The 14,909-nt window shown below is 35.2% G+C and overlaps 1 protein-coding gene across 2 annotated transcripts; it reads right to left on the reverse strand.

The window, feature by feature from the left end:
• Positions 1–695: 695 nt before the first annotated feature.
• On the reverse strand, positions 696–13,817 carry LOC112019103 (outer envelope protein 80, chloroplastic). 2 transcript variants are annotated; one of them, XM_065782354.1, is made up of 16 exons: positions 12,888–13,817; positions 11,592–11,685; positions 11,362–11,444; positions 11,090–11,187; positions 10,858–10,927; positions 10,353–10,443; positions 7,763–7,844; positions 7,580–7,615; positions 5,543–5,696; positions 5,221–5,358; positions 4,734–4,804; positions 4,526–4,604; positions 4,338–4,453; positions 4,031–4,178; positions 1,739–1,808; positions 696–1,154 (listed from the first exon to the last, which is right to left on the reverse strand). In XM_065782354.1, exons 1-16 carry the CDS (start codon positions 13,584–13,586, stop codon positions 1,000–1,002), a joined length of 2,184 nt encoding a protein of 727 aa, XP_065638426.1. In that variant the 5' UTR covers positions 13,587–13,817; the 3' UTR covers positions 696–999. The 2 variants fall into 2 exon arrangements, with proteins under 2 accessions (XP_065638426.1, XP_023907396.1); XM_024051628.2 differs by having other exon boundaries at positions 10,350–10,443; positions 12,888–13,816.
• Between the last annotated feature and the right edge of the window lie 1,092 nt (positions 13,818–14,909).

Below are 14,909 nucleotides of genomic sequence, written 5' to 3' on the forward strand. Positions count from 1 at the left end.
GGGTCCATTTTACATTTTCTCCAAATTTGTAGCTTCTTTCTTCACTCTTTATTTCTCAGAACTACCTCTACCGTCCTCCACCTTGCCTTAAAATTAATGCTAGCTATAGTTTCCCGGGTGTGATGAAGGCCTTTGATTCAGAGGTAGCACACTCATGCTAAAACCCTTTCCAAGTCACTTTTAAAACATTTATGTTTCAAAGGGTTGATTGTACACCATGAAGATTAGGTATTTGGGTTGTTTCACAGCTCATAACGAATTGAATTCCCACATTCATTCCTTTAAGGCACACTCATTTTTTTTGCTAGGTAATTGCGGGGTATAGAAGCCCCCCTTTAAGGCACACTCGTACTAAAAGATAAAATGTCACTTCAGTCCTATGTCCTTTGGTAAGTTGAAATAAACCGTGTTAATAAAGTGGGTGGGGAACAATCTATCTTGATTTTCTATTAGCTGAATCCTTCTTGATAAAGCTGGACAAAATATAGGAAAGCCACATTCTTCAAGTACAATCATACTCCAAGAAGCAGATGAAGCCGATGTTCAATTATATTGGGGTCACAGCTCAAGTTAAGTGAGAAACCAACTACACATACGGCCACATGCATGCCCATAATTGCTGCTTCTGCTTAGTAGTTCTTCAATTGCCTATCTAGGATATATTTTTACTCAAGGCGAAAAATGATTTCTTCAAATGGAAAAACAAAAATGCAAAACTTAAAACTTAGACCAAGTTTTCCAACATAAAAAAAAAAAAGGATAAAATTCAACTTATACAAGAAGAAATGCATCCATGTGATTGCGGGAAAGATGGGAAGCAATCCAAGGAGGCATTCAATGTTGAAAATGATGAGATAACAAAACAAAACAAAAATATACTTGCAACTCTAGGCCTCTACAGCAAAAAAATATTATAATCTAGTTATATATTAAAAATAAGTGAGAAGAACAATTGCAGGTAGCATCCAACAAAGAATGTATTAGAATACAAAAAGGACCTTAGTTCCGATGACCAACCCCAAAGTGAAATCTCTTGTCATGTTTGTCATTGAACGCATATTCAAGACGTAGAGGGCCCAATGGCGAGTCAACTCGGATGCCAAACCCATATCCATATCCACTTCCAGGCTTCAGCCTTGCTCCAGCAGGATCACCTAACCAAAAAAGAAAAAAATATTTTGAAATCGTAGCCCAAGCAACAAATTGAGGGGAAGGTATCCTGCAATGCGCAAAAAGGTTGGGGGGACACATTTAAACAATGAAAAATGTTCAAATGGGATGGTAGTTTTAAAATTTTAATTGATCCAGAAGAATATATTCAGCACCTGAAGCTGGTCTAATGCTTTGAACAAATATTCTTTTCAAGATAAAAAGGTGCGTGAAGGTCATAAAATTCTACTGCCTACATTATTGTTCAAAGTTTTCATTTCAAAAGACAACAATTGTGCTCTCCTGCTTGCCATTGAGGATTTATGATTATTCAACTCTGCAAACCAATATATCACAGGACATGGTTGATCTATTCAAGCAGACAGTAAAATTGGCGGACTTTGCATATGGTAAGAGGAGCAGAAAAGGCACTCAACTCTCAGAGTTACTGTCCCTTTTTCAAACTTCTCTGTTGGTCATCTCATAATCATTGAAATTATGTATAGTGAAAACAACTGCAATATTGACTAGGTAAATAAATTAAATAACCTAAAGAAGTGTAAATAAAACAAACAAAAAAGCCACCTACCCGGCACAGTTGGGCCTGATCCAAGATCTGTTCCATAGTCAGCAAAAAAAACTCCCTCTACTGGCCCCAACTGCAAAACAATTAGTATGGAAGTCAAAATTATGAGGGTTTACAAGTTACAAGTAAAGATACAATGAGAGGGTGAATGATATAGCATAGCAGAGAGGTGCTGGACAAAGTGAAGAGGCGTTGACTAGGTGGTGATTTTTTTTTTTAATTTTTTGGTTATCTTAACAAATGCAAAATGACTCGAATGTAATTGAAACACTTTGAAGTATTCCCAACAACCAAGAAGCCAAGAAAATACGAGGGTAATAATTATCGTTGTATGCATCAAGAAACTCAACAATCATGCATAAAAACAATAACTCATATAAAATGACTAAATTTTACGCTAACCATCAACCTACTACAATCCTCCTTTTTTTATGTTTGGGGCAGATTGTGAACAAAATATATGAAACTAAGCAAAGAAGCAAGCAGGGAATCAAAGATACAAGGGAATTCTATGTGTAACCGTTTTTTTATTGGTAAGTTACACAATGGGTATTGAAACCAAGACTTCACCCTCCACCTAGCAATTATAAAGACAACATTCTAAATGCCAACCCACCCCCTTCCCCTAATTCCCCCCCAACAAAACACTTTTTTTTTTTGTTGGTATAAATCTCCCAACAGAAAAACTCTTCCAAAAAAATAAATGCTTTAAATATTATTCCTTATTTTAGTATATGGGAAAGCTGGAATTAGGATATTCACCTACTTATGGAAATCATGCAATTTTCTAAATTTTGCATTTTATTCGTTATTATCTTTTGAGATTAAAACAAGTACGATGACTAAGTCATCAATCTAGCTAAAAAAATTTCCTGGTTTATTTAATCATTCATTTCAGAGAGTTCAGTAATTAGGCCACTTTCAAAATTTTGACCATTAAAAACCTTACATACAGGAATGATCTAGTTCATTGGTTGCTTCATTCTGATGGACTTTAGGATAATCTTCTATTATAAAATTTACATCATCATTTAAAATATTGCTCAAATTTAACTCAACTAACATATACGTTTGAGGTCAAGTGATCAAATACACAAATCCTTTTTCTACTATCAAGCTCTATCAAGGGCCATATAATTTACAATCATTGGCCTTCAATATAATACTCACTGTTAAGAGATATCCTTAATTAACTTCCACTGCAAAGCAAGTGCCTCTAATTTATAACAAATCACTACTAAACTGAATAATGATTTTACACAACCCTCAAATTCATAATTGTTGACCTCACCACACCTCAATCCACAAAGTATGGCTAGTCTTCAAGACAACTCATGAAAACATGATAGTTACGTGTGAAACTCTTGTAACCGTTTCTCCAGTTCATCCATTCCACTTTAATCTTTCCCTTCAATTTTTACATATAATCTGCAACACTTCAATATACACCATCCCTTCTTTGCTCCTAGCTTTACAAACAATTTATTCTTATACATATCTTGTCATACGCCTGCAAATCTAAAAATTTTCAGGGTTTGAAGAATCACTTGCACACAACCTAGTGGTTGGAGGCTTAGGATGGGTTATAGACCCAAACATCCTTGGTTCTGTCCCCAATCGGAGTTCCCCTAGATTACCTGATACACAATTCTAGCGGGTGGGATTGTGTATATGTGGTTTTCTCCCTACGAGTGGGTCCAAAGGGCCCTACCTTGGTGAGGTTCCACGTCATCAAAATAAAAAATAAAAAATTGCACATCTAAGATTTATTTTATTTGGTTGTTTACTATTCTGCTCTTTTCCTCAACTTGCTGCTCTTTGCTTTGAACCACTATTTGAAATCCATCGGGTAGTCTTGCATTTATTTAACTGTAATCAGGCAAAACTAACCAGAGTTATATGTTAAAAACAATATGACAATGTAGCTAAGCTGAAAGCTCTTGACTTGGGATGCCAAAACTATTTTTTTTTATTGGTAAATTACACAATAAGTAGCACAGACAACCATAATCCCCAACATGTCCATGTCAGACACGGAAACTCCTGCATGCATGTCCTTTAGCATTTAGAGTGTCTGGAGAAAAATTTTAAAAACAAAAAACTCCAGTTTTTTCATTTGAATGAAAAAATTCAGATTTTTTTTATATGTTTTTATAAATTTTGAGAGTTATTATATATTTTGAAAACTTAAAGTAAACATAAATTATGCCTAAAATGCCAAAGACCAATACTAATGAGCCAATGACAAGATGCTTAAAAGCCCAACCCCATGTGGGGAGAAATAGGACCACTTACCATGGGGAAAGACATTTCTCCAGAACCAACAGCATAAGATCGACCAGAGCCCACATCACCTTCTTCATAACCTCGAACACTGTTTGTTCCACCAATGGCAAAGGCTTCATGCGGAGGGAAATTACCCACCACATGACCACCAGACAAACTAGCAATGAAAAATTCAAGCAAATTAGCAAACTAACCAGATCATCATTTGCTTCACTTACAATGAATAACAAAAATAACAGGGAATTAAGATAAAGAAGATCCCCCAGCCTTATTTTTATAGGAAAAAGCCTTTCAAATTATTCGTTAGTCACCATACCTTAAAAGAAGGCGAGCAGGACCGATTTCTACACCCTTCCTGGCACGAGTATTTACTCTATTGAAAGACAACCACTCAGACAAAACAGGAAGTCCCTGTTCCATGCTTACTGCAAACTACAAGACAAACGGATATGAGGGTCCCAGATATAGTGAGAATTATAACTTTAAAAAGACTAAATGTCTAACCATTGAAGAACCATGATCACCGGATCCAGTGTAAACACTCTCAAATTTAGCAAGCAGCATATCGTCATGGATTTTGCCACTGCAAAACCAAATAGGAAAATGAACCAACTTCAGATCAGAAGTATATTGGAGCTCTTCTGTATAATTCCACTAACACTTGGCAATCAAATTTATAAAAGTTCAGAGTATCAACATTTAAACTAAATACCTTGCAGTAAGAGGACTGCCGAGATGATCCTTGATAACAGGAAATCCTTTTTCATCATAAACACCAGCATGCTGGAATGATGAAGATTTTAATTAGAAGTGATACAAATAACAAATATTTTTAGTGTACGTAATACAAAGAACATATAATTACACAGACAAAATTTGGGTAAGGATCTCGTCCAATGTCCGATGTGCACAGGACAGAAGCTGGGGGTCTGGTGTCACATGATCAACATAACCAAAGCCAATTTACTATAAACTAAAATCTTTTCACTTTCTGATTTTCCCGATACACCATAAAAACTGCAATCCCAGTACAATATCAACATATATAATTTCTACATATGGCCCAGTGAAAATACATTCCACCTGAACTGTAGTTTGCTCTATAAAGGCATTCAACACCTTAACAGTACTGCTCAGTTTAGAAATCATCCTATTTTCATCAAAACCAGTGATGGAAATGGTTATTTTTGTAAAAGTACCTGAAAAAAAAGTCCTGATGTTCCACTCCACTTTGGCCTGATTGGTTGACTGTACTCTATACCAGCCGTGACACGGCCAATGGTCAGGCTTCCAGCAGGTTGGTCACCATGAACGAGAGTTCCAGGGGTCCTTGAATTCTGGAAAGAAAAATATTGAAGTGAAAGAAGAAAAGAAAATAAAATAAAAATAAAGAGGAAGAAGAAGGTTGCGTGATATTCAGCTTCCTACCATAAAGAAATTCGTAGTAATCAGACAATCCCCACCACCCCCCACCCCCCCCAAACCCCCCCCAAAAAAAAAAAAAAAAAAAAAAAAGATTACCTGAACCATTATTGTTCTGGATGTCCGCTTGTCATCTCCTTCAATCCATGGGTCTGTGTAGTTTATACGGAATATTGAGTCAATCTGACCCCTCTCTAAAGAAATATTGAGTTTCTGGCTTCTTCCAAGAACATTTCTATGAGAGTACGCAAAGCTGCAATTGAAATAGAAATTGAAATAAGCTAAACAGCTTAAATGCAAAGTCGCAAGAATCTAGACAATCTAGTGTAACACTAGATGTTATGACCAGAAATTTTTTTTTTTTTTTTCTCATTCTTTTTTTTCCAAACAAGCATTATCATTGTTGATTGGATGTGGGAGACTATTAATAATTTTCTCCTACACTGCGCTCCAGCTAAAGGAACCTTTGGTCTATGGTTTTCTTATTATTTGGTGCTTTGGGGCCATGCTTTCTTGGTGAAAGATATTCTTACATTTCAGAAAGATGGTTGCAGGGGCCATCAAAGCCCAATTATGTGCATGGTAGTCAAAGGCAAGCCAAGCACTCACCTAGGCACCTGGGCATGTCAAGGCACCATTAAGGTGCCTCTAAGGCTCTAAGGTGAGAAAGCCATTAGTGAGGTGCTCACCTTTAGAGCCTAGGTGAGCAAGGCAACCACCTTAAGCAATGAAAATGGCACTAAGGCAAGAGACACAGTGTTTTTTTTTTTTTTTTTTAAATAATTAAACCATTTTTTAAATTGTAATACCTATTATTAGAATATTAATTTACAGAAACTTGTTAAAAAACCTATTTTTAGATTAAATAACTTCCAGAAGCTTGTTGTAAAACTTATTGTTAGATTAATTAATTTATTATTAATTATTAGAGCCGAAATCATGTTAAGCCTATTTTGAAATGTAATAATAGACCTAAATTCTTCATGCAACACATTTAAAACACACTTGATTATGAGATTCCGAATTTTCGATGCATTAGGTACATATGATTTAATTTTTACATGTATAATAATTATATTTAGAATTTAATGCCTCTAATCAGGCTAGCACTTTTTTGTCACCTCATGCCTCAAGTAATACAAGGCCTTGGCGCCTTAAGGTGGCCTTTTGCCTTTGGCTACCTTTGTTATGTGGGACACCATTCCTTTACATTTAATGAGGTTTATTTGGCTTGAACATAACATTGGATTGGCTGAAGGAATTGAAGCACCTTCAATTCAATTCAAGCTCATGTTTCATTGGTAAAGGAACATTGATGATTTTAATTGTTCTTTGGAGTTTCTTGATTTTTGTAATTTTAATTTTTAAATTGTTGCTTGGCTCTTATATTCTACCAGTGATTTCAGGCTTCACCCTTTTCTCTTTCAATAAAAATTATATTACTTATCAAAGAAAAAATATTAGAGAATATGGAACTAAACAACAATAACAATATAAGTCCATATAGCAGTCAAAAGAAGATTTTAACGTTAAAATGTGTAGCAGAAAGGCAAACAGAGCTCCCACAGGAGATTGAAACCAATTCTCTTATCAAAAATTGTAACAATCAGTATTAACACAAGTAGTGCAGTGGTGCTGGTAACCCTGACAAATCTGTACGAAAAGCCAAACATGCTACAATTTGTATGATATGTAATATAACCAACCAAGACTAACAAATTGATGAGTTAGACCAAGGAGACATAACCCACCAAACTTCAACTCATGTTGGTTACTATTTAATATTAACTCACATACAGTGTCACTGTGGGTACAAATTCAAGAATTGCATTCACCATGTAATGTTGCGTTGAGATAAACACTTCAATGTGAGGCAAATGTGCAAGTAAGGTAACACACTTTTGCTCAGATCAATTTAGGCTTACCTCTAGATTAAAAAATAGACCATTTAAACTGGTCATTTATATGTCCCTAGTTATAAGTGCATCAAAACAACTGCATTTATTCCTACAGATATAGAAGGTTCCTTTGAGATAAAATACACATAACAATGCACAAATGTCATGTAATGAAGCAGAAAGAAAGAAATAATATTGGAAAAATGTACCAATCAGATAATATAGTCAGCAAGCTTACCTTCCAATGAGTCCTGATAGAGGGCCACTTGTAATCCTATATATTGAAATATCACCACGTAAATATTATACAGCACAAAAATTAAAAATTAAAAATTAAATTTTGAAATTTGAAACTTAGAAATAAAAGAAAGCTAGGTCAGATTATACGCATGAAAGTGCCCTTTAAACTAACATCACTTACCCACTTGATATTCCACCTCCAGCAGAAAAACCTCCATTTGGACGCTCAACAACATTCATTACCATATCAACCTTACCAGTATCTGTCATGTTGGGGAAAAAAATTTGACAATTGAAAATAAGACTAGAGTACATTTTTGGCTCCTTTACAATCAAAATTTTCACTTTGGCCCTTCATGTTTGATTTCATTTTCAAATTGGCCTTGCCACCCATTTCCATCAGTACTCTGGTCACCTGGCATTATATGGGTGACATAGCTTAATGGACACTACTTATCTGGCACTTAAAAATCAGATTACTAACAGGAGTCAACAACAGGACCAATATGAAAACAGCATCAAATATTAAGGGTCAAAAGTACAGTTTAGTCAAAGTAGATAAATAAGATTCAAAAAGTAAAATAGTAAGAAAAAACAAATTGAAGCACATATTAACACATAGAAGCATCTTCACTTAAGAATGCACACATAAGATCATTATATTGGCATTTATCATGGTTTCAAAAACTGGGCAGAATAAAGAACCTGAAAAAGAAGTGATTTTCAATTTTATAGTCCAACTGGGGTTCTTCTGGTGGTAGTAGATGATGGCTTATTGTTGTTAATGTATTCACTATGGCTAACAGATTTTTTTTTTTTTTTTTTTTTTCATCCTTTGACCTCAAAATTCTTTTTTTGATAAGTATCCTCAAAAAAAAAAAAAAAAAAAAGAATTACACATAAACATGAACAATCCAGGATGTTCCAATAGACAAATGTTTCATATTACCAAACTAACTATGAAATCCAGACTAGTTTGGAAACAGAGAGGACATAGGATTCCAGGTATAATATTATTACTCGAAAAAATACTTCTCTCAAGAGAAAATAATTTAATTGGATACCCAAATTGAATCCTTGACCCCCAGTATCACAAACACAAATTGACTCAAAAGCGGTATGTCTCAGTGATGAATGAGAATTTAAGACCAAAGAAATAAAAAAGGGGGGGGGGGGGGGGGTTTGAATAGTCCATTGTCTTTTGTTTCGCTATTTTATATTTTATTATTATGTCAATAGAATTTCAACCTACAGTGTCCGCTCCATAAATTGTTCTTTATCATCAAGCCAAAATACTGATTGGTTTTTGGTATGGGCGGGGTTAAACCTCAATTCTCTTTTATTTTAAAAGGTCATGTCACTAGCATGTGAACTTTAATGAAGTTGGATGGTTAAAATTTAATTGTTATAGGTAAGATGAAGGGCTAAGATTCTAGAGTTACTAAGGGCTATTATTAATAGCCACATTTTAGTCATTGTAGGGCAGTCTACTCTTTTCTTATATATTTCATGAAATTTCAGGTTTGAATATTTCTTGAGCCTAGAAATTGATATTTTGATTGTTCCAACTTCAATCCTATTATCTTTTTATTTGCCTTGATTTTGTTTGTTGTATGGAATTTCTTCTTAAATCCTTCTCAAACAGTAGATCTAATTTCTCTTCACCACATCACCCAATTTCTCTCCACCATGGCTGAAAAGAACAACAACAACAAATGAAACCTTAGCCCCAAAATTTGGGGTGAGCTATGGATCCTCAATATTAGTTAGAGTCGGCCATATGTATTCTTTGCCTCCATTCCATGCTATCTAGAGTCATATTCTCTGTTAATCCCTTAATTGACATTGTCCTTTTTCATTACTTCTGCCATGGCTGAAAACTAAGATATACAATGGATAAAAATGGAAACAGGAATAACATTAGGCAACTGTTCTTCTATAAGTGAAATGAAGCAACTGTTTATATACAATGGTTGGACAAACTATCACTTAAAATTTACTAAGCCTGTCTAGTAGAAATGAAACTTTATAGGGCACACTTGATAAGATATTTTTCTGACCTTCAACCTGGCACCTAAGGATTTAACTATACAATTCAGACCAAGCAGGCTTAGCTAAACAGTTCAAATCTAGGTCTGTGTATGCAATGAAGAATCTAGGTCCTCTAGATTTCTTTCTCATGGTTAAAGGCTTATCACATTAATTTTATTCTTACCATGCCAAGCACACCCAATTTCATAGTGATACTCTTGCAAAGTTTGTCCAAATGCTGCTGCAACCATATGGCTCTCCTTGCTAGCAATCTTATTTTCCAAAGTTACTAATGTCAAGATATCATGTCTTCAGGAATCTGACCACACGCAAATTTGGACAACGTCACTTCTCTCCATCTAAATAACAAATTGTCAAGGCTTTCACCAAAGGGCTTCTCATTCCAAATCTCAGTTGAAAGTCACCGAAAACTCTCTAATCCACTTTAGGGACAGTGTATGTCATATAATAGATTTGCAATTAGAGTTTATTATAATGATCGTCATAATTTCACCAAAGTTGGATTGAAATGGTTTCCTCATATTTGCATTATGCCTCTATGTTTCAGCTCAAATCAGATAAGTTTCTTAATAAAAATAATTTTTCAAGATTTAGAATTGTAATAGAACTATTTATTATATCAAAGAATAAGTTAGCTTACCATGCTGTATAATATCTTAATTGCAAAACAAATATACCTCGACAGGGAATGATTAAGAAAGAAAGATTTAACTCACCACCTGCAGGCTGGGGAATAATGCTAACATCCTCCATGATTCCCATAGTTAATACAGTGTCTACATCTCTTTTCGCTTGAAGAATACTGTAGACCTGAAGAAGGATCATTCAAGATGCAAAACACCTTATGAATCAGCGAGTACCAAATAAATCTCATGCATTCCACTGTTTCCACAAGGAAGACCCATTCATTGCAAAAAAGGGAAAGCAATTTGCTTCAGATTATAATTTAGTCAAAGTTACAATTAACATCATAAAGTACAATATTGTGATCATGAATAACAAGCAAGAATATATATTCCTCCAAAGAAATGATAATGATAAAATATGAAAGAAAAGAGCTAGAAGCAAGAGAAACTCTTGAATGCACAAAAAAAGCAAAGCCTCTTTCCTTAGCAGATACTCATGTCATCGCAGGTTCTACCCAAAGTAAGAACGCCCATTCCTCAAGAATTACTCTGAGTAACATTATCTATATATGTACTGAAAACAAGAGAGATGAAGTACCTGTCCCTTCTTGGTTGTAAGTTGCCGAAGTATTGTTTCGGGCTTTGTCTTCCCTGTAGTTGGCTCACCACTGAAGTCATAGCAATGACACAAATTAATCACAAATTCCTTCCACTACTGTTGTTGCTAGGTAATGTATGGTACCAATACTGTGTAGGAATGAATGGATGCATGCATGTAAATTTTGTTTTGATAAATATGCATGCATGTAAATCAAATAGGCAACTCTTACGTCTTTCTATCAAGGAAACGTATGGAGATATTATTGACCTCAGCTTCAGAAACTTGCAACCTAAGAATACCTCCAGAGAAAATCTCAACATTTGAAACCTTTGAGAAAGATAAAAAACAATTATCCATTAATATGAGCAGTTGTCTTCACAAACCAAGGTAAATATCATGTCTCCAGAAAATCAATTCATCATTCCTAACAGCACAAAGAAAAATAACTCTACATTCCTAAAGAGAGTAAACATAATAAATTTTCACAAACCAAGCACTCACCAAGGCAAAAAAGCCCCGCTCTGAGTACCAATTATTAATGGAAGTTATTGCTTCATCCAAACGCCTGAGATTAATCACTTTTCCTGCACAACTTGACACCAAAATTCAAAAACAATAAAGGTCTCTGATGAGCACATTTCAAGACCAGCAGACCTAAGAAGCAAATATTATCATATACATGCACGCATATCCACACAGATACACATATAAGAAGATATAAGAAAACCTACCATATCCATCACGGAAAGCATCCTCTAAAAACTTGGCTGGAAGAACATTAGCTCCATCACATACCAACCCTTGGAACTCCTGGTTTGGTTCTACCTTATGCGACAATAAAACCAATATTAAATTTTATACCGTGCTGAACTAAATTAAGAACATGTTTCTTAAAATGGTTAGGATTCGTATGTACATTTTTCACAGAAGATTGCTCACAAAATGTCACAATATTTTTTTTGATAGATACAAAATTTCACAATATAAACACCTCAAAGATAAAAAGGCAGATATGGTGAAAAATCAGCACGCGCATGAGAAACAGATGTCAATTCACAATCTTCAAAAGGAGGAGGAAGGGGAAACTCAAACTAGTGACCCCTGCTTCCTAAAGCGTTGACTCCAGTCAATTGGTCTAACCCTTGGGGGTGACAATTCTATTAACAGAGGAATCACTTTGGTACATTGGTGTTGAATGTGTAGAAGTAACAGTGAGATAATAGAACAATTATTGCTGCATTGGGACATTGCTTATGAAATTGTGAACTTGTATTTTCTTTGTGTTTGGAGTTCACTAGGTAATTGTACCTTCTTTTTATATTGTAATTTTCCTTCTTTGTAATTCATTAGGAGTCCCCTATATATATACTTCCTATGTACATAACGTAACTCCTCTTCAATAAAATTTATTACTTCAAAGAAAACATTCAGTACACAATGTGGGATTTACTTTTCTTCTTTCATGAAACAAGGAGCCACGCTAGATTGAAAGAATGGCTCTTAGCCTCATACTCCAGTGCAAAGTCGAGGTCCTACTCCTATCTCTTTGGAAGAAATGACTTCCCCGTACCATAAATTCTCTTTTAACATTCTCTATTGTCTTTCCCATTAATGCTGCTCAAACTAACACCTTGTAACACAAACTCATCCTCATCAATATCTTCGTCTTCTCTCCTATCAATTTGAACTCAAACTCACAACCATTACACTCACATGTGATATAAAAACCCAAGTTTTAAATAAATAAATAACTCTTTCTAACAAAATCATTTCAAATTCTTCCACTTCTTCCCACAATCCAATTCCAACATGACATAAATACAAATGCCAATGGCCAAATCATTATATGTCAATTCCTAGAGACAAACAAACTCTTTCTAACAAAACCATTTCAAATTCTTTCATTTCATCCCAAAATCAAACATACACATTGCCACAAACATCATTTAATATCAATTCCAAATAACAAAACCATTTCAAAATTCTATATTTCTCATGCTGATTGATGAAACCAATAGAAATGATACCTGAAACACCAATCTGATGCCATCACGCGTGTCCATCGCGACTGGAATACACGACTGGAAGTATCCACTGTATATGATCCTATGCACATCCTCTTGAACCTCGCGCACAGTGAGTGCCGAGTTGTCTCGGCTCGCCTTCAGCGCCTGCAACGCCTCCATTTCCAAGTCCTTCCTCTCGAGCTCCTCCCCATCCTTGTTCCTCACCAGCACTTCACTGATCAGCACCCTCTCCTCATCGCTCCGGCTCGGATTCAGCCCCTTCTGAGAAGAAGAAGAAGAAGAAGAAGATTCGTCGGCGGCTCGAGTCAGAGCCAACGAAGCCGAACAGAGAAGCGCCGACTTCGGTATAAACAACAATCTCTCATTCTTCTTGTCTTCGGACTGAGCCGACTCGGCCGACCGAGTTAAAGACAGTGACGCCGAGCAGAGGAGAGACGATCGCCCTATCGACGACGCCGATCGCCGATCCCGAGACGGAAACGCGAAGTGAGTCGACGCGGCCAGGCGGTTCCAGAAACGAGAGAAATTGAATTGCTTGAACTCGGAGCGAGTCTTGACCGAGTCGACGAGCTGAGCGAGCGAGTTTCGGGTCTTCGCAATTTGGGAGCCGAACGGGAAATTGAAAGGCGAGGGTTTTGGAGGATTGAGAGGGATTTTCAGAGACGAGGAAGTGAACCGAACGTCGTCGTTTCGAGGCATTTGTTGTTTGGGGATTTTGAGGGCTAGGGTTTTTCAGGGAGCTACTGCTGAAGAAGAAGGAGATAAACCCTAGCAAGAGTGTTAGTGAGACTGTGAGAGTGATTGAATTTTGATTTTGTCTGAATTAACGGTATCGACCCGAATTGGATCCGTATGCGGTGTGTGATCCGAAATGAAAGCGGTTCGAGATGTATTTTCCGGTTTCCGATTCGGCTTTGTTAAAGTAGACGAATTGTTTAGAATCTTAGATGGCGGTTGGTGAACTTGAGCCCAAACAAAGCCCAATGCACAAATCAACTTTTTCTAATTGATGATGTCCAACACTCATTGTTGTCAACTTGTCATTAGTTACTCTCAATATGGTAGAATTTGAGATATGCCTGTGGGTTGGGTTTTATTGGATCAAATGCAATTTTTTATCAATTTTTTTTGAAAAGATCATTTTATATATATATATATATAATCTTCCTTTTTTTTTTTTTTTGTATAGTTGTATTTTTGCTCCAAATAGATATCTTACTTAATTGACATTTTTCATTTTTAATATTAGTTTTCTATTAACTTTTTTTAATTAACAGTTGTTTAATATATAGACTCTTTTGTTCTTATCATCTTTTTAATAACAATTTCTCTCTATTTGTCAAATAATATTTGTAATTATATTGTGTATCACACAGCCATAATACTCATTAATTATAAAAAAAAATGTGTTTAAATAAATTATTCAATCTCCATTAATACGGTTTGAAAATATAATACAACACAATTAGTTTCTCAACAAAAAAAAAAAAAAAAAAAAAAGACAACACAATTAAAAATGATTAAAAAAACAAGTAAGTCAATAGCATATTTGATTTGATTTGATTGGTAAGAAGAAGTATCAATTTGGAGACCAATAAAATAAGTTGATGAAACAACGTCTTTGTCTCTTTGAAATCAATTGAATTACTAAGTTGGTCAATAACTTGATGCTCTTTTAACACAGCATAGCTTATGCATCAAATATGTAACAACTAAAGCCAATGTAAGTCTGACATTATTAGACTTCATCACAAGACTAAATGTCAACTTGGAATGGAAGTATTATAAGATGCAGGAGATAGTGAGCACTGAGCAACTTGGAAGATTTATTGTTTAGCTCAGTCATAAAGACTGTTTATGCCAAATGTTATCCATTGATATTGCCAGATAGTTTCAAAACACATTACATAATCACCACAAGAGCAAAATAACAGCTCAACTAATTAATTTTCTTCCAATTTCTAAAAACAATTAGGAGTTTTTTTTCATCAACTTCATAATCTGATACACAACGATATACAT

This window comes from Quercus suber, unplaced genomic scaffold, assembly GCF_002906115.3.
Source record: "Quercus suber isolate HL8 unplaced genomic scaffold, Cork oak 2.0 scaffold_299, whole genome shotgun sequence".
Lineage (NCBI taxonomy): Eukaryota > Viridiplantae > Streptophyta > Magnoliopsida > Fagales > Fagaceae > Quercus > Quercus suber.